The 22,126-nt window shown below is 43.9% G+C and overlaps 1 protein-coding gene across 15 annotated transcripts in view; it reads right to left on the bottom strand.

The window, feature by feature from the left end:
- The window catches only part of NUP214 (nucleoporin 214), an 80,662-nt gene that overhangs the window by 54,865 nt on the left and 3,671 nt on the right, over positions 1-22,126 (bottom strand). For all 15 annotated transcript variants that reach the window (XM_083485478.1, XM_083485481.1, XM_083485476.1 and 12 more), the window contains exons 3-17: positions 19,700-19,851; positions 18,713-18,902; positions 18,151-18,221; positions 16,381-16,444; positions 14,873-14,976; positions 13,475-13,581; positions 13,243-13,309; positions 12,170-12,296; positions 11,289-11,450; positions 7,649-8,096; positions 6,490-6,662; positions 5,551-5,642; positions 4,872-4,961; positions 4,481-4,630; positions 2,711-2,869 (exon numbers count right to left, since the gene is read on the bottom strand). In XM_083485478.1, coding sequence (XP_083341604.1) covers positions 2,711-2,869; positions 4,481-4,630; positions 4,872-4,961; positions 5,551-5,642; positions 6,490-6,662; positions 7,649-8,096; positions 11,289-11,450; positions 12,170-12,296; positions 13,243-13,309; positions 13,475-13,581; positions 14,873-14,976; positions 16,381-16,444; positions 18,151-18,221; positions 18,713-18,902; positions 19,700-19,851 — 2,156 coding nt within the window. The remainder of the gene's footprint in view (positions 1-2,710; positions 2,870-4,480; positions 4,631-4,871; positions 4,962-5,550; positions 5,643-6,489; positions 6,663-7,648; positions 8,097-11,288; positions 11,451-12,169; positions 12,297-13,242; positions 13,310-13,474; positions 13,582-14,872; positions 14,977-16,380; positions 16,445-18,150; positions 18,222-18,712; positions 18,903-19,699; positions 19,852-22,126) is intronic.

The raw sequence follows: 22,126 nt of genomic DNA on the forward strand, positions 1-22,126 counted from the left end.
TGGCCACTGTGAGAAAAGGATGCTGGGCCAGACAGGCCTTCAGTCGAATCCATCCAGATTCTGCTTATCTATATCACATTACAGATCTAGATTCACATGTTTATTCAAGCAACAACGACTCAATGCCCTATTTTAATTTAGATGTGGCATTTGGGGAAGATGATTATTGCCTGCAGGGGGCCTGTTGGAGCCTCAACTGGTGTGCATGAATGATTGAAAATTGTCCCCAAAAAGGCTTCTTTAGTTTAATGAATGTGCTTGTTCCACTGGCTTCAGAACTCAGCAGGGCTGCGGAAGATATTGATTTGCTGGCTGCTACACTTGTAGGGAGAGATGGCTGCTGCTTTCGGCAAGGATGTGTTGCTATTTTGAAGAGCATTGTCAAAAGAGAGAGAGAAATGCTATCCACCTTTCCTCGATTTTAATTCCTTATAGCAAAAAAAAAAAAAAGGCAATATGCCTCTGACTATCAGTTGCTGGGAATCGCAAGTAGGGACAGCGCAGCTGCACTCCAGGCTTTCCACTGCGGCACCTGGTTGGCACTGTAAGAACAGGAGGCTGGAGAAGGAAGGCCTTTGGCCTGATCCAGCAGGGCTCTTCTTATGGCAAGGGAGTTATCACCCAAGGGCAATAAGAGATTAACTAACACCCTGACCTTACATTCAGCCTTCTAAGGTACTGTTTTAATTATGGTTCCTGCTCAGAGGTCGCATCCCACATTATCCTCATGCATCCAAGCTGTGTCAATTACACAATACCAGCCAAGGCTCAGTTCAATATTTTACAGTTCAGCACGACAGGGGAGAAATAGCTTGTTTAACTTCTGACACCCCAGGGGAGGAGAAGCGCAAGCAGAGTGAGGTGAAGTCTCTCGTTCGAAAAAACCTTTTTGCACATTGGCAGGAACTTCCTGCGGCAACCCAGCATTTACAAGCCCATTTGGCTTCCAGCCTCCCCATCCGTGAAATTAACTGCAGCAGCTCAAGTCCTTGTAAATCATCACATTGAGCAGCACGGCACTTTGTGGTGATAAAACAATCCCCGGTGATGAACCCACTTTTTCTTTATAAAAATTGGGTTAGAATTATTAAACTGGCACTTCATTACGAAAACTTTGCCTTCCATGTTTGAAGATGGAGCAAAGAAAAATGTTGAGAAGATGACATTGGCTTAAAGAACAGCCTCTAGGCCAGCGGGCCAACAATTTGCCCTTTAGAGAATCGTACAATAGAGGCATTGCTCACCCCAGAAATGTAGGAAGCTGCCTTAAATTGAGTCAGGCCATTGGTCCATCTAGCTCAGTACTGTCTACACTGACTGGCAGTGGCTCTCAGGGGTTTCAGGCAGGGAACATTCCCAACCCTACTTGAATATGCTGGGGACTGAATCTGGGACTTTCTACATGCAAAGCAGGTGCTCTACCACTGGGCTATTGATTTTCCCCTAAACATAAGGAAGATTCTAGTCCTCATGGTTCTGAATCAACAGCCAATGTACATAGGAAGCTGCCTTGTACTGAGTCAAACTACTGGTCCAACTAGCTCAGTACTGGCTACACTGACTGGAACACTTCACCAGAGTTTCAGACAGGGTTCTCTCCCAACTCTACCTGGAGATGCCAGGGATTGAAGTTGGGACCTTCTGCATGCAAAGGAAATGTTCTACATCTGGGCCATGGCCACTTTAGCAAAAATAATAGGGACTGCCAACTGGTAGTCACAAACCCAATTCAGTCTACAAATAGTTTCCATCCAATCTGGGGAATTACACATGTATTCACAGAGAAGCAGTACAGTATAATGGAGAACCTGTGGTTTCTCCAGATGTGGTTGGACTCCAACTCCATGAGTCCCAGCCAGCCTGGCCAACAGTCAGGGGTGCTGGGAGTTGTGGTTCACCAATAGCTATAAGGACCAAAACATAGCTGCCCTGGGATATTGGATAAAGAGACTGACTAAGACTATGAAACGGACGTGGGTGGGGCTGTGGGTTAAATCACAGAGCTTAGGGCTTGCCGATCAGAAGGTCGGCGGTTCGAATCCCCGTGATGTGGTGAGCTCCCGTTGTTCGGTCCCTGCTACTGCCAACCTAGCAGTTCGAAAGCACGAAATGCAAGTAGATAAATAGGTACCACTCCGGTGGGAAGGTAAATGGCGTTTCCGTGTGCTGCTCTGGTTCGCCAGAAGCAGCTTAATCATGCTGGCCACATGACCCGGAAGCTGTACTCCAGATCCGTTGGGCAATAAAGTGAGATCAGCGCCGCAACCCCAGTGTCATTCGTGACTGGACCCAACGGTCAGGGGTCCTTTTACCTTTACAAGACTAGGGAAACCCAGGTTCTAACATCCAAAGACATGAAACTCACAAGGTTGCCTTGGGCCACTCACCATATCTCAGACTAATCTACTTGAGAGGGCTCTTGGGGAAGTAAAAAGAGGAGAGGAGGAGGTAAGAGATTCATATACACTGTCCAAAGCTCTTACCAAAACATTTCCAAGCAAACACGCTTAACTTCTGAGAAGGGAGCAACTAGCAGCAGGGAATGCTTGCTAGAGATTGGAGCAGCCTATGTTTCATCTCTAACTGGAACAGGTACCATTACCTGTTGGGGACCATGGGGTTTGGAACTTCCTTTGTCTCCCTAGCAGGCATTTATAATTTCCCCCTGGCTCCCAAAGCTCTGACCCCCTTGCCCTATCAAGGATCCTACCTGAAGTTGAGCTTCACTTTTGGGGTCCAAAGGCCTCTTATAGAGCAGCTGAAGATACGCAGAGTTGTGAGCACGCTTGTCCTTCTGTCTTGCTTCTTCCAGCCCTGCAAACCCCTCCAGCAGGCTTGTCTTCAGGAGGCTAAAGTCTGCATGAAGGGACTACAAGAAAGGAACAAAGGGAGAGGAAGACCCACCAGGAAGTAGGTGGAACTCTTTGTCACAAAACACATATGTGGCTTTTCCACAGACATGTTAATTCATCCGGTCTGGAAGAAAGCTATACTGGGACAACAACACAGTTCAGCAGCACAAACTGTTGCCAGAAGCAGGATTCTACATCTCATGGGCAGGAGTGGTAGGACCTAACAAATCACAAGGCTTCTACAAGCCTGTCTGCATCCCAGTTCCCTGTTCATTTCTTTTTAAAATTTTTGGCATCTGTATGCCACCCCATAACCATAACTAAACTAATTAGACAAAACAGAGCACTTAAAAAAACAAAACCCCAACATAAATAGAACAAAAACAGTGGCAACAATAACATTAGCAACCTGCCCCATTATATATTACTCAAATGAAGAAAGCCTTGGGTAGAAGGTAATCAGGGTGGATTTGGGTGAGAAGGACCGATGGTGCCGTTCAGTTCTGGTACTCAACATTAAAGAAAACTAAGACCAGGGATTTGTCCTTAAGTGTGTGCCTTTTGCAACTGTTCTGTTTGAATATCAGGATTCTAGCAAAAGCAACAGCAGATCTTGGAAGCCTGCCCTCCCCTGGTCTAGAGGCTTCAACTGTGGCAAACTGTTTGCTTGATGCTGTCTTTATTTTATTTTCAGTCTTAGCTCAAAACCAGACATTTTATTTCCACTGGAATTTTTAAGTGGCTTGCTGTGGATTTTTGCTCTAAAGTCATTCTGAGAAGTTTGAACAAGAAGTGACTAAAAATCATTCAATAAATATATATGATTTGCCAAAAGAATAGAACCCAAACAGCCTTCAGACCATGGTCACAAATTATGGTTATCATTTCAGACATGGTGCTAAGCTTCTTTAACCAGAAGATGGAACTATGATGTATGCACATTTCTGTCATCTTACTTTTGTCTCTAGTTCAAGAAAGGTTTGTGGGACAGTTCCCCAAAACCCAGCAAACCTATTTACCGGAGGCAACACAATGGAGTGAGTACGTCTCCTTCAAGAGCACCAAACCCCCTTTCAAACTTCCTCCTTAGGAGTGCAATCTGATGGGAATAGGATAAGTATGATAAATAAGGAAAATACATGAGGCGCGCAGCCAAGGGCAAAGTGGCCTATTAAGCCACAGCATATTGTTTTCAGCAAATGAAAACATAAACTCAATTACGTAACAATGGAGTGAACTAACTACTGTATTTAATAAGTGGGACTTGAGTGGGGCAGGAATCAGAAGGCCATTTCAAACCACTGTGCTTTATGATACTGATTTGGCAATTGTTTCAGGCAAAGCTGAAAATAAAATATATACACCACACAATGAAGAATACAACACCCACCTTGAATTACCAGGGCTACCAAACAGAGCAGACATGGTTAGGATTGCACAGAAAATGTCATAGCCTCAGTAATAGTAATACCACCATAATCATCCCATGCAGTCAACAGAATGAGAAGTTCTTCAATTTGTAAAAACCAGGACCTAACTAGTAACCCACTCTCAACCCTGAGATAATTGAGCATGAAGGAAAACTTGGTTCTCAACTGGAGGCTACATCCTCCGCCAAATCCTCTTACCTCTGTTGTCTCTTTGATCTCCAAAAGGAAAGTGTGAAGGTCGTTTGACTCCATCCTCAACATCTCCTCCTCTTCCTCGGTGCCCACTTCGATGGCAGCTTTGGCTGTCCTGCCTTTCAGCTCTTCCATCTCCTTCTGGAAATGTGCAATCTACAGGAACAAGTTTAGTAGTTCATGCATGTTAAATGACGACACACCCAACCGTTGAGAGCTCAGGTTGGGGAAGAACAGTAAGGACAGCAAACATGTTGCCCACCAGATCTTGTTGGACTACAACTCCCATCATCTTCTGACCATTGATGAGAGTTGAAGTCCAACTTCATATGGAGTCCAGGTTCAAAGAAAGGTGACCCGGGGAGGAACAGTACATCATAGCTCCAGAAAGCCTCACCTCCTCCCTGATTCCTATGATGACAGGATCTGAATCATTCCACTGGTGAGTCTGTTTCTCCACCCCAGCAGTGGGTGGTTGCTGCCGGCCCTGCAAGGCACAAATGCTTTATTATTGTTTGATGGGGAATTTTAGAACTAAAATGTTCTGCTATGAGAGATAAAACAAGAAAACTTCTGAACATATTAAAGGAAGAGAGGGAGGAAGGGGGGAGCGTGTGTGTTGAAAGCAAAACACAAGTAAATAAAGTTTGCAATTTGCTTGTCAATAAGGGTGGGTCTGACAATAATGGTACAAAAAATTAATACCAAGGACAAGAACAATTAAGCCTCCCCAAAATTAAAACCTGCCTCCCTAAAATCTCTTAAGCAACTCCCACCCCAACGCCAACAGTGTTTAGGCACCCTGAGACACATATTCACCAGGAGTCACAGGTAAAATGTCTTCCTTCCTAAATAACCACCTAATATGCACAGGAGCACACTCTTGGGGTTCACTCATGTAACTGAATGTCTCCCTTTCCCAAATCAGCTCAGAGACTCCTTCAATCTTCCAGAGAGAAGTTGTGTGAAATAGAAGCAGCTTTGTTCACGCAGTATGCTCTGTCGGATTTGATCCTTGTTTTTGAGATGGAACAATATGGTTCCTGTCAAGGACAGACAGGTCAGCTTCTAATTACCTGGGAATGGATCACTTTTGAAATAGCTGAGGAAATCTTGGCCGTTTTCTGGAGCATGGAAGCTGGAGGAGCACTCTGAGAAGGACGCACCACTAGGAGTCCAAAAAGAAACAAAATGACTCACACTCATGAATTTCAAAGATTACAGGATTTGGTAAGTGTGGCTATCTGCTTTCAGGAAAATTAAGTTTATATGTTTTTATGTAGTTTCCATATTGCTGTTTTTAAGGTTGTGTTTTAGTTTTAATGATATGCTGTTTGGTTTTTTTAGGCTGAATGCTGCTTAGGAGATTTTTGAAATATTAAGCAGTAAATCAGAGCTCTCCAAACTGTGTGCCATGGTACGTTGGTGTGTCAGCTGCAGTGTGTAGGAGTGTCAAGCAAATGCTCCCCACGCTTCTCCCAGGGCTGGAATAGGGTTAGTTTAACCTCCAGTTTGCTAGTAAAAAAAATGAATTACTGTGTTGTGAAATGATGCATGTCTAAAAAGTGTGTCACCAACATGAAAAGTTTGGAAAGCTCTGCAGTAAATAAACACTTTAAATTAAACTGAATAAAGAAAGTCGTCCATCCGTCCCCCAAGAAGCAAGAGATTCTGTAAGCGTCAATCTCCAATGCCTGATGTAACAGTGGGCAGAAATTAGCAAGAAAGAGCAGACCACCGTGGCAAAGAGAGCTCTAAGCACACATGTGACCATCCCAGAAAGGAGGGATCACAGCCAGGCAGTTTAAAATAAAATAAAATAAAATAAAATCTGTGTGGCAGCAATAGACATCTTCAGCAAAAAGAACTAACCACTGTGGGATGTTGAAATGCCAGACTTACATTTTTGTACAAAGTTTATAGTCCTCAATACCTGTTTCTCATACTAAGCCACAGTCACAACTACATATGAGGTATTATCAGCAGAAAAATGGGGAAAGGGAGAGGGGATGTACCTGCTGAAGAGACTGGGGTGGAAGCCTTGATCGGCACTGCAGGAGAAGTGCCCAGCACAGTGGACTGAACCTGAGTCCCAGCAGGTACAGGCTTTGCAGCAGGTGAAAAGGAGAACATACTGGAGCTTTGGCTGCTGTTGGCAGCTGGTGTAGAAGATTCTGCAGCAGCGAACCTGGGGAGGGAGGGAGAATAGAAGAATCCATGCTCTTGGGACTAGGAAGCTTCATGGTACGGGCCTTTTGTAGGTGACTGTCACCCGTAGCTGCATGCAGGGTGCCCTTGGTCACACCCTGTGCCATCAGCACTCTGGAAGAGCAGTGGAAAACCTCTGACCCACAAATGTATTGAAAAATAGCTGCACTATATATTTAAAGCAGTACCAATAGTCAGGGCTTCTCCAAAAGAACCCAGGGAGCTGTTGCTTGTTAAGCCTGCTGAGATAAGTTAAAGATAAAGGTAATGGGACCCCTGACTGTTAGATCCAGTCGCAGAAGACTCTGGGGTTGCGGCGCTCATCTCGCTTTATTGGCTGAGGGAGCCGGCATACAGCTTCTGGATCCTGTGGCCAGAATGACTAAGCCGCTTCTGGCAAACTAGAGCAGCGGACAGAAACGCCGTTTACTTTCCCACCGGAGCAGTACCTATTTATCTACATGCACTTTGTGCTTTTGAACTGCTAGGTTGGCAGGAGCTGGGACCGAGCAATGGGAGCCCGTCTGATTGGCAAGCCCTAGGCTCTGTGATTTAGACCACAGCGATAGGTTAGGAGACCCCTATTCCCTCTCACAGAGATATAACTTTCAGAGTGGCTTAACAGTCAATCTTTCTTCCCAGGAACTCTGGGTCTCCTAATAGCTCTCATCCCCCTGAACAAACAGTTTCTAAGATTCCTTGGACAGAGGACCTGTTTAAAATAGTACTGCTTTAAATGTACAATGCCGATGGGGCCCCTGGTGCAGAACCTGTGGTGCCCTTCCGGATATTGGACTCCAACTCCCATCAGCCGCAATCAGCATGTTCCATCGGACAATGGGAACCCTGAATCCAGCGAGACACGGAGAGCCCCACCAACTTTAAAACAATGTGTTTAATACATTCAAAAACTGCTTCAACACCACCACGATTACATTGGCTAAAAAGACTCAAAGGGAGACTTACTTTTCAGTGAGGTTAGTTTTGACGGAGGAAGGCGGCGAGGCAAAACCTTGCTTTAGCCCTACAGGACTCGTGAAGGGAGGGGCCCCGGCTGAGCTGTCCATGCCCGCTTTATAACTCACGGAACCAAAAGAGGAGGGAGGAGAAGCTGTAAGGGGGCTGGACAGCAGAGATGGAGTTGGAGGCGCTTTGGAGATGCTGGTGGCCGGAGAGAAGGGGAAGCCGACTGCTCCGCTCAGGTTGGAACCAAGGGGAGGCTTGGGGGTCTCCGATACGCCAGGATACTGCGGCGGGGCATCAGCGGCAGATCTGGTGGATTTCAGAGTGAAGGAAGCGAAAGACAAAGGGGCTGCCCCTTTGCTGGAAACTGCAGATGTGGCTGGGACAACGGCCAAGGAAGCTTCGACTTTTGGAGGAGCAGAAGCGGAAGCGGATGACGGGGGAGTGCTGCCTGGAAGAGAGATGAGAGGTTTTGTTAAAGGTTACTACGTGACATTAGGACCATTCCACATCAAATAAAAAACAAGGGTTTCACTACCCACCCTCTCGGATTTTGATGAAACTTAGTGCACACCCTTCCCTTATGGTTGCAAAATTGAAAACAATGCATAATTTTAAATTCTTTAAATCTTTTTCTTGCTAGGTCTTATTTCCTTACATGCCAGCATTTAAAGTTTCTGACCAATTTTTTTTTTAGATTGATTTCACGATATAGCCAATTTTCATAGTTTTAAATACCCCAAAACTGAAAAAGTAGTCTGCACTTTTGAAAAAAACACCCCAACCTGTAATAACCAATATTATTTTAGATTTTAAGAGGAACAACTTTGTTTCATTTGTTTTTTCTATTACAGCTATGCATTGTAGGAAAGTTGTACCCGGTAGCCATTTTTTCCCCATGATGTCCCAAAAACGTATAATTTTGTTACAAGACATAAAAAACCATTAAATCTTATTCTCTGTTGAGAAAGAGCATGTCTTTGAAATAATTTTCACCATCAAAAACTTTTGATTCCATCGTGCCCACATGCTGAAAATTTAGGTTTTCTAAACCTAGTTTTTTCACCAAAAAAACTACAGTACATTTATACATTTTTTTAAGGCATTTATAAAAACTTCTGGGTGCTGGTGTATTTTTTCCTGAAATCCTCATCCTCATATTGAGCTCTGTGTAAAATTTCAAAGAGATCTGATCATTGGTTATGGAGGAAAAAAATAAAATGTACACAAGGCCGAGGATCTCAAGAGGGGAAAAAATTAAGGGGGTTACTTTCTTTCAATCATAAGGGATGGGTGTACAGCAAGTTTCATCAAAATCGAGATGGTGGGTGGCATGACCGTGTTGAACTGAGGTGGAATGACCCATTAGGAAGAAGCCAGACAACACTCAAGGGCCACACTAGAATGGTGTTGTGTGCCAAGACAATTGAGAGCACTAACCCAGAGCAGAACAATTCCAGAACAGGGTGAGCTAGCCAGGAGGTGCAACAGGAGATGAGGAATAAGGAAATGGGCTGTGCGTCTAACTCAGCTGGGCTATAAAACCAGGCAAGGATGCTATAATCGACATCTTGGAGTTACAGTTATGCAGGCTGGTGGAAAGCTTTTAACAGTGACTGGGTGTATGCTGCAGTTAAAAGGCTAGCTGCTTCACACTAGAACATTATTTGCCCATTTGACTTAATCTTGCTTGCTTGGACTGGCAGCTGCTGCCTATGATCTCTGGGCTCGGAAGAAAGATGTGGGGTGATCCTGATAACCACTGAGGCCGAGACAGATTCACTGCAAAAGGTAGAAGACCCTCAACTGCCACACAGCTTGGTATTGTGGAGACACTTTCCTACACAATTGAGATGTACCTCAGCGGCACTTGGACTTACCACCACAGCTCAGCATGCCATCATACAAGATTCTCCTTCCCCCAATTAGCCCCACAGGGGAGGGCCAGAGTCGGCACACATTTTAATTCTCTATCAAGACCAGACATGTTTTGTGTACATGCGCAGATACATGCTTAAAAAGGTAAAGGGACCCCTGACCATTAGGTCCAGTCGTGACCGACTATGGGGTTGCGGCGTTCATCTCGCTTTATTGGCCAAGGGAACCGGCGTACAGCTTCTGGGTCATGTGGCCAGCATGACTAAGCCGCTTCTGGTGAACCAGAGCAGCTCACGGAAACGCCGTTTAACTTCCCACCAGAGCGGTACCTATTTATCTACTTGCACTTTGAGGTGCTTTCGAACTGCTAGGTTGGCAGGAGCTGGGACTGAGCAACGGGAGCTCACCCTGTTGCGGGGATTCGTACCGCCTACCTTCTGATCAGCAAGTCCTAGGTTCTGTGGTTTAACCCACAGCGCCACCCGTGTCCCTCAGATACATGCTTAGAATACTGATATTAGCTCTACCGTTTAAGGATATGGCAGGGTAGACATACAAAGTAATTTAATAAAAATGCACAATAGATCTTTTCAGACTCAAAGATCGGACCTCCAAGATCCCTGCCGAAAGGGCCGGCCCTTAAATCAATACTACAGTTTCCCAGGTCGGCTGGATTTTAATTGAGCTGGGAATTGAGAGCACAAGGCCTTCTACAATCCCCCATCGATTTTTGGCAAGGATCATGTCAGTCTGAATCAAACATCCTGCCAACAAGCATGCCAAGTGGAGCTGGAAAGAAAAGCCTTTGCCAAAACTAAGGTGTTCTGTATTGAACAGGAAATGCAATTACACAGATGAAAAGTGAACAGGGCTTTGCAGTGAACCTTCATCTCTGGCCAAAACAGATAATACACAAATAGTTCTCTTTGCCCTTTGAGTTCAATATTTACTACCAATATACTGACCATATATTGGCAGCTCAGTGAGAAAGCCCTACCCGGAGATACCTGAGACCTTCTGCATGCAAAGCAGGTTTCTCTACCACTGAACTACACTGCTCCCCTCCACACCTATTAGGAAGATTCCTTATTTCATATCAGATTGTTGGTCTAGCTAACTGAGCACTGTCTACACTGATGGGCAGCAGCTCCCCAGGTTTCCAGACCAGGGTCTCTCCCAGCCCCATCTGGAGATGCCAAGGACTGAACACAGGTCCAACCAATCATATATGCAAAGTGGGACAGTTTGGTAGCCTCTGCATTGCACGCAGAAAGACCCAGCTTCAACACCCAGCTTCTCTAGGTGGGACAGAGAGAGGCCCTTGCCTGAAACTTGGAGAGATGCTGCCAGTCAGAGCAGATAACACTGATGGTCCAACCTGGCATGAGGTCTGTTTCCTACTCTCCTATGGAACACTGATCTATTAAGATCTATTAAGGTGGAAATGCTGATGAGCAAAACCGAAAGATTGAAAAGGGAGGGTAAGGGGCACAGGTACGCCTTTTTTGATCTCAAGTTGTGCAAGTTGCTTGCCACGCCCTCCTTATCACTCTACACCAGCCTTCTCTGGCACGGTGCCACCCATACGTTGTTGAATTCTGACTCTCATTATTCTTGGCCACTGACTGCTGGGAGTTCAGTAACACCTAGAAGGCACCAGGCTGCTCCATTTGCATTCAAAGTGCTTTAGGATAAGTGTTCTACAACCTTGGATCCCCGGGTATTGCTGGACTAAAACTCCCCCAAAAAGCAAGCAAGCACCTACCGGCTGATTTTGCTCCTCTGTCTCCTTCTGGAGAGAGAGGCTCCGGCACCACCATCAGAGACCTCACACCAGGGTTTTGATTGACCATGTAAAAGGGGCAGAGGACTCCATCAGTTGACAGCAGCAGCAGGACCGGTGCTGGGTCCGTGGTTTTATCCTCACCTGCAAAAATGCCACAAACACACACACACACACACACCATGACCAGACATGTTCAGCAGTACCTCCACTTAGTAAGCAGCCCTCAAAAGAAGTCCGGGGAGGGACCAGGAAGTTACGTTAGAATGGCAAGAGTTTAAAACTTTACAAAGGGAACTAAGTGCCCAAGGTGACTTCTCTTGAACAATGCAACATGTATTACAACTCTATTCCATGCATTTCTGTTGTTGTTGTTTAGTCATTTAGTCATCTCCGACTCTTCGTGACCCCATGGACCAGAGAACGCCAGGCATTTCTAGTCCACCCTTTTTCCTTTACTTACACAGGACACATTCCAGCCAGGCAAAAAACAATGTCAAGCTGGGGAGAGTCCTATGGGCCAGATGGAGGCCTGGAGGGTCACAACTGGCCCTGGGGTCACAGGTCTGCCCATTCTGAATAGCCTCGAGAATCACAGTTAGAAGGTGGGGAAATAGTACTTTCAGGTATATTAATAGCATCTTCTCAGGACTAATGACCAGCACTAAAGCTCCCTCTACAGCAGGCGTGAAGAAGCTTTAGCCCTCCAGATGTTGCTGAATTACAACTCTCAGCATCCCTGGCCATGCTTGCTAGGGCTGATGGTTCAGCAACATCTGGAGGGCAAAAGGTTCCCCACACCTGGTATAAGAGCGCTGCTGTTTGCTTTATGCTTAACCCAAGAGCAACATTCATATACTTACTAATGGTTATGGGCATGTTGCTGGTGTAATCAATGGCCACACCTACGGGCAAAGTGTCATCGCTCTTATCTGTGACCGGAAGTTCTGCTCGGCTGGAGTCTTCCAGAACCCACAGCTCCCAGCTGTTCTGTAAGAAGGGATAGTTTAATTAGTACTAGGAATCAGGATCTTGGTCTATCTAGCACAGTATTGTCTACACTGACTAACAGCAACTCCCAACGCTACCTGGAGATGCTGGGAACTGAACCTGGGGCCTTATGCTTGTTAAAGAGATGCTCTGCTACTGAGCTATGGCTGCTCCCAATTGGCTCTGTGCTTTGGCAACCTCTGGAATCGTTCCTGCCAGGGAGATCAACTTGTAGTAATAAGGGCTTTTTTCTACTTTAAAAAATCACTGTGGCACATGCAGTGGAGAGGAAAATTACTATTATTCCTTGGTTCATTTATAAAGATTTTTATGTACAACCAACTCATATAAAGTATCAAGGCAGCATACAGCAATATGTACAAGTACAAGTGAAACATTATGAAATAAACATTTAAACGACTGGAATAAAAAATGTTTAAGCAGTTGCATGGGCCTGTTGGTATAAGAAGGTCTTCAAGAGATGCCTTAAAGTCAAAAGGGTATATCTGGTCCACCACCATTGGCGGGGGTGAGTCCATGGTCCACAAAAGCAAGAGCCTGAGTAATGTAACTATTAGCAGGTCAGACTTGGACCTGGGAGCCCAGGGTTCAAATCAATCAAGTTCACTGGGCCAGTCCCTGCCTCTCGGTCTAAACTACTTCACAGTGTTGTTGTGAGGATTAAATGAACCATGTACACCACCTTGAGCTCCTTGGAGGGAAAAAGGTGGGGTATAAGTGCAATAAATAAATAAATAAATAAATAAATAATAAAACGACAATCAATGAAATATTCTGTCCCAGTAAGTGCATGGGTTTCAAGGTGATGTGAGACTTTGCTATTTCTTGCTGCAGCTGACTGATAATAACTACCCCTCTGGAACTCTCACTGGGACCTCTTCTTATAAGAGGCGGCACTTGCTGGGGAAATAGGAAGTGGAATTACCTTGTCTCCTTGCCTTGCGAGGATGCTGACCTCTGTGGAAGCAGCAGATGCTGCAAGGACCAGATCCCTTGAGGAAGGAAACAAGAACCACAAATCCATAACCCACTTCAAGCAGCATAAACACCTTTCCCTGTTAGTTTCAAATAACAATATTTAAATACACCCAGCCGTTTGCTCACCTAATTAATATTAAAAGAGAACTATTCAATGTTGTATGATCGCCATTACTCACCATTCTTCAACGTAGTTAAGGAAGTAGTGATGTTGCCTCTCAGAACAGCTGCCATAACAGGGCTCCATAAAATTCACAAACAGCTCAGGCCGCTTTTCTTCTTTTTTCTGAATGGGGAGACAGAACAGGAAACTGTGTGGGAGATGCAACATATGAGGAAAAGTGTCTTAGGGGAGGGGCAGCTCACAAATGACCCTGCAGGCGCTGGACTGTTTAAAAATATTTGCATCATTTATAACATACATAATTGTTTTATGGTTGCGACTGTTTCATAATTACAAGGAGGGGGCCTTCATGATAGCCAGCTGCCAGATTTTATGTCTTCCTTCCTAGAGAAGCTAGACTGACTCCCTTCTTGCTGCTGTCCCCTGGCACGTGAAGGCTGCCTTGTTCCCATGCGCTTTGGGGAACTGACTGCTTTTAAGGAAAGTGATTTGAATAGGGCTTTGCTATTTTTTGCTATCAGTATTTTCATAATTTGCGTTTATATAGTTTTTATTCTATTACAGTCTAATTCTTTTTAAACTATTATCTTCTGTATGTTTTTAGCTTTCTGTATTTTATCTGTTTTGCTTTAATTTCTGAAATCTGCCTTGAGTTACAGTGTAGGGAAAAAGCAGGATATAAAGAATGCATTATTATATAACACAAACTGCCATCATTCCTGAACACAGGCCATGCTGGCTGAGGCTGATGGAAGCTGGAGTCCCTACAGTGCGTGGAAGGTCAAGAGTCCCACACCTCTGGCCAAAAGTATGATTAAATGTTTCAATAACCACAAAAAGATATGAACTCCTAAATTGTTTTGTCTGGCTGGGATGCATTCCTAGAATTCTTATCATGCCTCTTGATTGTCTGAAAGGAGGACAGCAAGGACTATTATGAGTGTCCATAGAAACTAGCCTACTATCCGGAGGCAAAATGTACATCCATTGCTCTGCTCGCTTTTGCCTACAACCCTGCTGCTCACCACTGGCATGTGGTCCCTGGAAGGCTGCTTGGGATGGAATGTGGCCCTCAGGCAGAAAGAAAGTTCCAAACACCCAAGTTAAACCTGTGCATCTAAGAGGTAGGCATCTAACACATGTTTGTATGGGGACTTGGCAAGCAAAACTGACACTCGCAGCAGAAGTGCAGAGGCTGCTGTGGTTGGTGAATGCTTCAATTTCCATGCAAAGTTTGACTAAATGGTTTCCATGAAGTGGGATTCTACATCTCGGGTCACTACTTTTTTTTATCGTTCTGAAGCAAGAGCCTAACATGCGGGAAGACACAGCAGCACAAACCAGGCACAAAGACCTGGCAAAATTATGAGAATGACAGTAGGCAGCACAGACTTAGAAATCAAAGACAAGAGAAAAAGAAGTTGCTTCCCCAGCGCTTCCTCTCTTCACGTACAGGAAGCACAGCCATCACCACTTCCGGTGCAGCTTCCAAGATCCCATCCGCAGCCGCATATACGATAGTGAAAACATAAGTGCTGACCCACAACACGTCCAAGACTGGAAAACAGAAATGTGAGTAAACTTGGGTTGTCGGGTTTTTTGCTTTTGTTTTTCTCGAGCCACTCATTATTATTATTATTATTATTATTATTATTATTATTATTATTATTACTTACACAGGAACATAGGGTTGTATGCAAGCTTGGTCCTACTCAGAGTAGGTCCATTGAAATAAATGGACCTGTGTAGAAGTCAGTTGGGTACATCCCACTGGAAGCTGCCTTATGTCAAGTCGGATCACTGGTCCATATAGCTCATTATTGTCTGGCAATGACTTTCCAGATTTCAGGCAGGAGACATTCACAGCCCCACCTGGAGATACTGGGGGACTGAGCTTGGGACCTTCTGCATGCAAAGCAGATGCCCTTCCACTGAGTTATGCTGCTTTTCTCTCATGCTAGGAAGCTTCCCAATATGCTGTCAGATCATAGATCCAGCTAACTGAGTGCTGCCTACAATAGTTGGCAGCAGCACTCCAGGGTTTCAGTCTCTCCCAACCCCACCTGAAGATGAACATGGGATTTCTGGAGTCAAAAGCATACGTCCTTTCAATGAGCTATATGGGAAGAGGAATATCTTGGTGGTACAGCACCTGCTTTGCATGCAGAAAGTCCCAGGTTGAATCCCCAGCATTTCCAGGTATGGCTGGGAGGCACCCCAGCCTGAAATCCCAGACAGTTGCTGCCAGTTAGAGTAAGCAATACTAAACTTTGTGGATTAACAGTCTGACTTGGTATAATGCAGCTGGTTAGTTCCTTTATGTGTTCATTAACACTGTGTACTGCGTGAAGACAGAAGGATCTAGGACACTGGAAACCTTCCCTAGCAAAGTTCCCAGCAAAGTTCTACTCAGAGTAGACACATTGAAGTTAATCTGCCTAATTTAGTCATCTCCATCAATTTCAAAGGGGCTGCTGTGAGTACAACAGTTTTGTTGCTGTATTAATCTTAGGGAACAAGACGTATAAAGAACTTCAAGTTTCAATTACAAATATACAAATTAAAAATTTAACGTAACAGATGTGATAATATGCCCAAGGACTGCATTTCCCCCCCCCCCCAAAAAAAAGAAAGCAAGGCATTATCGAATCTTTGCACTATAATTATGTAACTGTGCTGCATTAACAACCCTGACAACTAAATTACAGGAGATTAAATATTAATCCATACTGTAAATGGGATTGGTATAAAATACTACTTAGTATTTTGAGCAAAACACCTGCCAGATTTATTTTTAAACACAGGAGTTTCAACTAGTCAAAAACAAGCATCTCACATTCCACAATATGCCTGGATTTCATGGGTGGGCAAATTCTAGGCACATAAGTGAAACACTGTGATTACATGATCCATCTGTACTACTGTAATAGTCAAAATGCCAAATTTCAGGAAACACAGTACCTTTGACAGGATTATCTGAATCATAGAATGGAGGACAGGGAATTGTTTTCTTCTCCTGCAGGTTCTGAAAAAGTAAAAGAACGAGCATGATTAGAATACCCTAAGTTTAATGATATTGGGGGGTGGGTGTTTTTTTTAAGTATTCTATCTACAATGCAACACTTCACATCACACGTGCAATAATAAAACGAAAACACTCTGAATTTATACAAGCACTTTCAAAAAAATGTCCAAAGCGTTTTATCTAAGGCTGCCATGGTTCAGTGATCTGATGACATGGTACATTTCACTCAGTACTGTCTGCTCTGTGGATGATGAACCTGAAGCCTTCCAGATGTTCTTGGACTATAACTCCCAGTATCCCCTGACCATTGGCCATGCTAGATGGAGCTGATGGAATACAACAGGGGTCGGCAAACCTTTTTAGCAAGGGGCCAGTCCACTGTCCCTCAGACCTTGAGGGGGGCTGGAAATGAACAAATTCCTGTGCCCCACAAATAACCCAGAGATGCATTTTAAATAAAAGGACACATTCTACTCATGTAAAAACACGCTGCTTCCCGGACCATCCATGGGCTGGATTTAGAAGGCGATTGGGCCAGATCCGGCCCCCAGGCCTTCGTTTGCCTACCCATGGAATAAAACAACAGCTGGAGGGCTATGAGTTCCCTATCCCTAATCCGCTCTCAATGGGAGCAATGCTCCAAGATTTCAGGCACAGGCATTTTGTAGCCAAAGATCCCTCTAAGGAGAGATTGTTGGTAGTCAAATGTGGGCACTCTTTTGCATCAAAGCCATGTGACCTCCGGCTTAATTATGGGCATGGTCCCAATTCACCTATATCAGAGATGAACATCATCATGGGAGAGTTGTTTCCAGCAACCCCATCCTTTGCCCTTGGAAGCCCTATAAGCTGCTGCTACAGGAGAGGGACTGTAAGCAACATCATAGGAGTGGTGTTTCTAGGACTAAGGTGAAACTATGAAGCTTCTTTGTTGTTTTTGCTATTGCATGCTGCATGTTATATTTATAGTACTGAAATGTGGGTTTTTGGTATATTATATTTTTGTAGTGCTGTGTTATTATGAAGGTTTTTGTAGTGTTCGTTCGAAACGCATTCCTGTTTCTTTGTTGTAAGCTGCTTTCAGCATGTTTTTTTGTAGAAGAGCGGTAAACAAATAAAATGAAAGAAAATTAATTAATCTTAGGCCCAGGGACCAAATGCAATCCTCCAAGCCTCTATTTTGTCCTCAGGGTTCACCCCAAGCCACACCCCTTGCCCCTTTGTGTTTTTGCCTGGCTTGAATATGACAGGTGCACAGCCATGCATTCATAGCACATGGCTTGTTGCTAAGAATCCTTAGAACCACCGTTTACCCCAACAGAGCCACAGTTCCTTGGGGAAGGGGGGAAGAAATCATGTGTTTTAAATGCATGGTGCATATGCAGCCTTGTGCTCCTAAACTTCTTGATTGCCTGGATGGTGAATAGAGAGGAATATGCAGGCATGAAAAAACTAGCTTACTTTACAAAAGCAAAATTCTCATTCTACCTGGAGGTGCAGGTGACTGAACCTTGGGCCTACTGCATGCAAAATGGATGCTCAAGCTCCAGACTACAGCCGTTCCCAGGCATGTACTTCTGCTAGCCTTATACTTATGACTCCATCTTCTGAACTTTGAATTGGGGAGAACAAAACACGAAACAACCAAGAGGGAGAAGCAGGAGGCGGCAGATCATTACAGCCCCAATAGAACAAAACAGACTTACAGGGAGATATTGGACCACTGTGCCATTCTGCTTGCCTACAGCCAGCTGCTTTCCTTTAGGACTCCAACACACTAAAGGGGTGGGAGGGAGAAAATCAAGCAGGCATCATTAAGCAGTTGCAATGGAAATAGCAACAAGAAAACCAGCCAGTGCAATTTGGCAAATGGCTTAAATTGCCCTCACAAGTGTTATTCAAACACGACAATCTCAAATTTGGAATGCAATAGACTGTCCATTCAGTATGAAGGTGCAGCCAACGATGGTCTCAGGAGAGCATACCCTAGAGCAGGAGAGGGGAAATGTTGGCCCTCTAGATGCTGCTGAACAGCAGCTCCCATCAGCCTAGCAAGCACAGCCAATGGCCAGGGGTGGGTGGTAGTTGGAGTTCAGCAACATTGGGAGGGCCAAAGGTTCCTTATGAGATACCCTTGTTTGTAATTGTCCATATGGCGCATTCAGGCTTACTTTGAGCTGTACACCTAAAATATATGTAAATCGGAACTCAAATTCAGCTTATTTATAACAGGGATTTCTGCATCAGTCTAAAAGTCATGTTACCAACCTGATGTAACAGCCACTGAAGCAGGAAGAGTTGCATAGATCTTCACGGAATCTGCCACCTGCAGGACAGAGACGCTTCCATCAGACAGACAGACGGCCAGCATAGAGGCATTCATTGGGTTCCATTTCAAGTCATTGACCATCGCCCCAGCCATCTTCTGATAGGCAAAGGGGCGTTTTTGCTGCTTAGCCTATTAGAAAGAAATGTATGTTTGTTAGACTGTATCCGTATGAGCAAAGACACTCGCTTTCAGAAGAGTCAAATCACTGGCTCACCATACTCTCCAAGACCTGAAGGAAAGCGATGCTTTCACTAACCTAAGCTCCTATCAGTGGTAGAGTTCAGAAGGAATGATGAGCTGCAGATTACTGCAGGACTGCAGGACCTTTTTATACATTCTGGACAAGATTCCAGGGGGCACGTATTAGTAGTGGGCATGGCTTGAGGCAAAAGCACACAGAATAATGGATATATACAGTGGGCTACATTCCAGCCATGCAAAAGTCAGAGCCTTTTACATGTGCTGCCCCCCGTATCTTCAGCCAGGCAAGCAAGAGTCATTATCACAGTTCATGGACAACTTCCAGCCAGGCAAAAGCACTCAAGGAGAATGCCGAGCAAGGCTGGTGAGGAGTGTGGCCTGGGAAGAGTTTTGAGGGTCAGACAGAGAGGATACAAGTCACAGCGAACCTCAGCCTCACACACTTCATCCCCCCTGCCGGCACAGCCACAAGAAAGAGACTGGAATCTTCTGCTCCCTTTTTGATTAACCGCAGTTTACTATCACACATGAATACTACACTGTGGTAGTATTCCTCCCAATTTTTAATTAACCATGGTTTAGCATTACATCTGAATCCTAAAGTGTGGTTATGCTTCATTAGGGCTTGCTGAAGCTCTCCAGTTTCAAAACTCATAGCAAAACACACCCTGGAGTGAGGGTTGGGGGGGACGTTTCCAAGTTTGCTTTTAAACCATGCAACTTACCTGATTCACAAAGGTGCGAACATCAAAAAAGCCAATGAAGGACCCAACTTCACTGGAGGCCATGCAGACAGAGAGTGTGAGGTTATCACAGCTGAGTGCCAAGTGATGCACACAGAACTTCGTGGGAACGAAAAGACTCTGGACATTCTCAACTTAAAAAAAATGAAGAGGAGCACCAGGGAGGAAAAAACAACAACAATAAATTATTTAAAAGGTAGTTGGAGGCCTTAACTAATCCAATACTGCCCTATTTGTCTACTAAGATCAGCTGGGGATGCCCTGCTTGTTATTTCAACCTGTTGGGCAGCAGAGCTGGGCGATGTCTGGTTTTCAACATCGCAATATACCGATATAACACTATGTCTGAAACAAGAAGAAAGGTGGGAAGAAATAAGCAGCCACATGTTGACTCCTGGATATGGACTTCAAACTGGTTTTGGATGATATATTGCACAGCCCTAGTGTTCTAATCTGGAGGGAGGGATGAGGCAGCCCAGGTGCAGACAAGCAGGCAAGCACCTTCTCAAGTTCCCTCTGCCAAGGCTGGCAGCTGGGCTGCAGAGGGAGGAATTGGGCCTCTCACTGTGGGTGAACATCAGACAGACTTGCAAGTGTCACTTGAGAGTGAAATGTGCAGTGATGGTGGCAGCCAAGGAGTGAGCAAGGATTCGTGATATATTGCCAGGTGAAAAATTCTGAAACTGTTATCATGATCTGGACTTCAAACCAGTTTGGGGCACTGCTTTGATGTATCTCCCAGCCCTACCGGACAGGCACTATTAATGCAAGACATTCTGAATGGCATCCTCATAGAATATAGAACTCCCTTGCAAATGGAAAGTGTCACAATGTGAAAACCTTTATGGTTTACTCAAGCCTTTGGAATGTAATATACCTTCTTGCCAATGCCACTACTTTATGTGTTGTTAATGTTATTTATTGTTGTGCTGTATTTGTAAACTGCATTGCCCAGCCATGCTCCTGTTGGGAATGTTAGGATATAAGTAAAGGGAAATAAATACAGAGATACATAATAAACCCCTGATCCCAGCATTCTAAGACAATGCTAAACTAGGAACTACACACTCTCGCCTTTTGTGATTCCCAGCAACACAGTGATTCACAAACATTGTCTCAGTAAGCATTACAACGACTATAGATGGTTGGCCAATGTTATTTCCTCTGCACCAGTTTGGCAGGTAAGAAAATGCAGGCTTACTTAGGGCAACCAATTAATGAATGAGGCAACAGTTGATTGAGGACTTCCAGATGTTTAGCTGTCCCTTACCCACAATGCTACATGAGCCCAAATAGGTAAAAAAATCCACCAGAGGAATCGGGGGGGGACACATATAAATTAAAAGCATATGCAGATGATCTTGTAATAACAGTGGAGGACCCTAAGAACTCTCTGCCAAAAGTCCTAGAAAAAAATACAGAACTTTGGGCAGGTGGAAGGTTTTAAGTTGAATAAAAATAAGACAAAGCTGATAGTGAAAAATGTACCAGAAAAAAGGGGGGGAGAATTACAGCAAAATATAGAAATAGAGATTCATAAAAAAGTTAAATATTTAGGACTTTGGTTGACAACCAAAAATATTAACATCATTAAAGATAATTATGAAAAAAATTGGAATGAAATAAAAAGGAATCGAGAAGTATGGGGAAGAATGAATTTATCACTGTTAGGAAGAATTTCCGTGATCAAGATGAACGTATTGCCAAAAATGTTATTTATACCAGTCAAAACCGGTTGTAAGTAATGCAGCATGCTTCAAGAAATGATAAAGGGATATTACAAAATTCATCTGGAAAGGGAAAAACCAAGAATAAAATATAAATTACTTACAGACAGTAAATATAGAGGAGGTTTTTCCCTTCCAGATCTTAAATTATATTACAAAGCTGTCTGTATTGGTTGGATCCGGGACTGGATCAAACTGAAAAATACAGATTTCTTAGATCTTGAAGGTCATGACAACAGATTTGGATGGCATCGTACTTGTATGAAAAAAGGGAAGTTCATAAAGCATTCAATAATCATATAATTAGGAGATCACTTTTAAAAGTCTGGGAAATGTACAAAGATTTATTAGAACAGAAGACTCCATGGTGGTTGTCCCCAATGGAAGCAACATTAATTAAAAAAATAAATAGAGAGAAAAATGGCTTACATATAGAGACAGAAGGGAAATTAAAAATGAAAGAATTTGAAGAGATCAGAGAACATGTTAATGACTGGTTACAGTATTTTCAAGTAAATGAGGTGTTCAAAGTAGATATAAAGAAAGGATTTATACTTTATTTAGATTTCAAAGATAAATTGTAGAGAAATAATACCAAATTATTGAAGAAGATGCATAATTTATTATTATAATGGGAAACCAAAGCTGAAGATGTTAAATGTGGGCACAAGATGTAGGATAT

The sequence above is a fragment of the Podarcis liolepis genome (assembly GCF_965112155.1).
Source record: "Podarcis liolepis genome assembly, chromosome: Z".
Taxonomy (NCBI): Eukaryota; Metazoa; Chordata; class Lepidosauria; order Squamata; family Lacertidae; genus Podarcis; species Podarcis liolepis.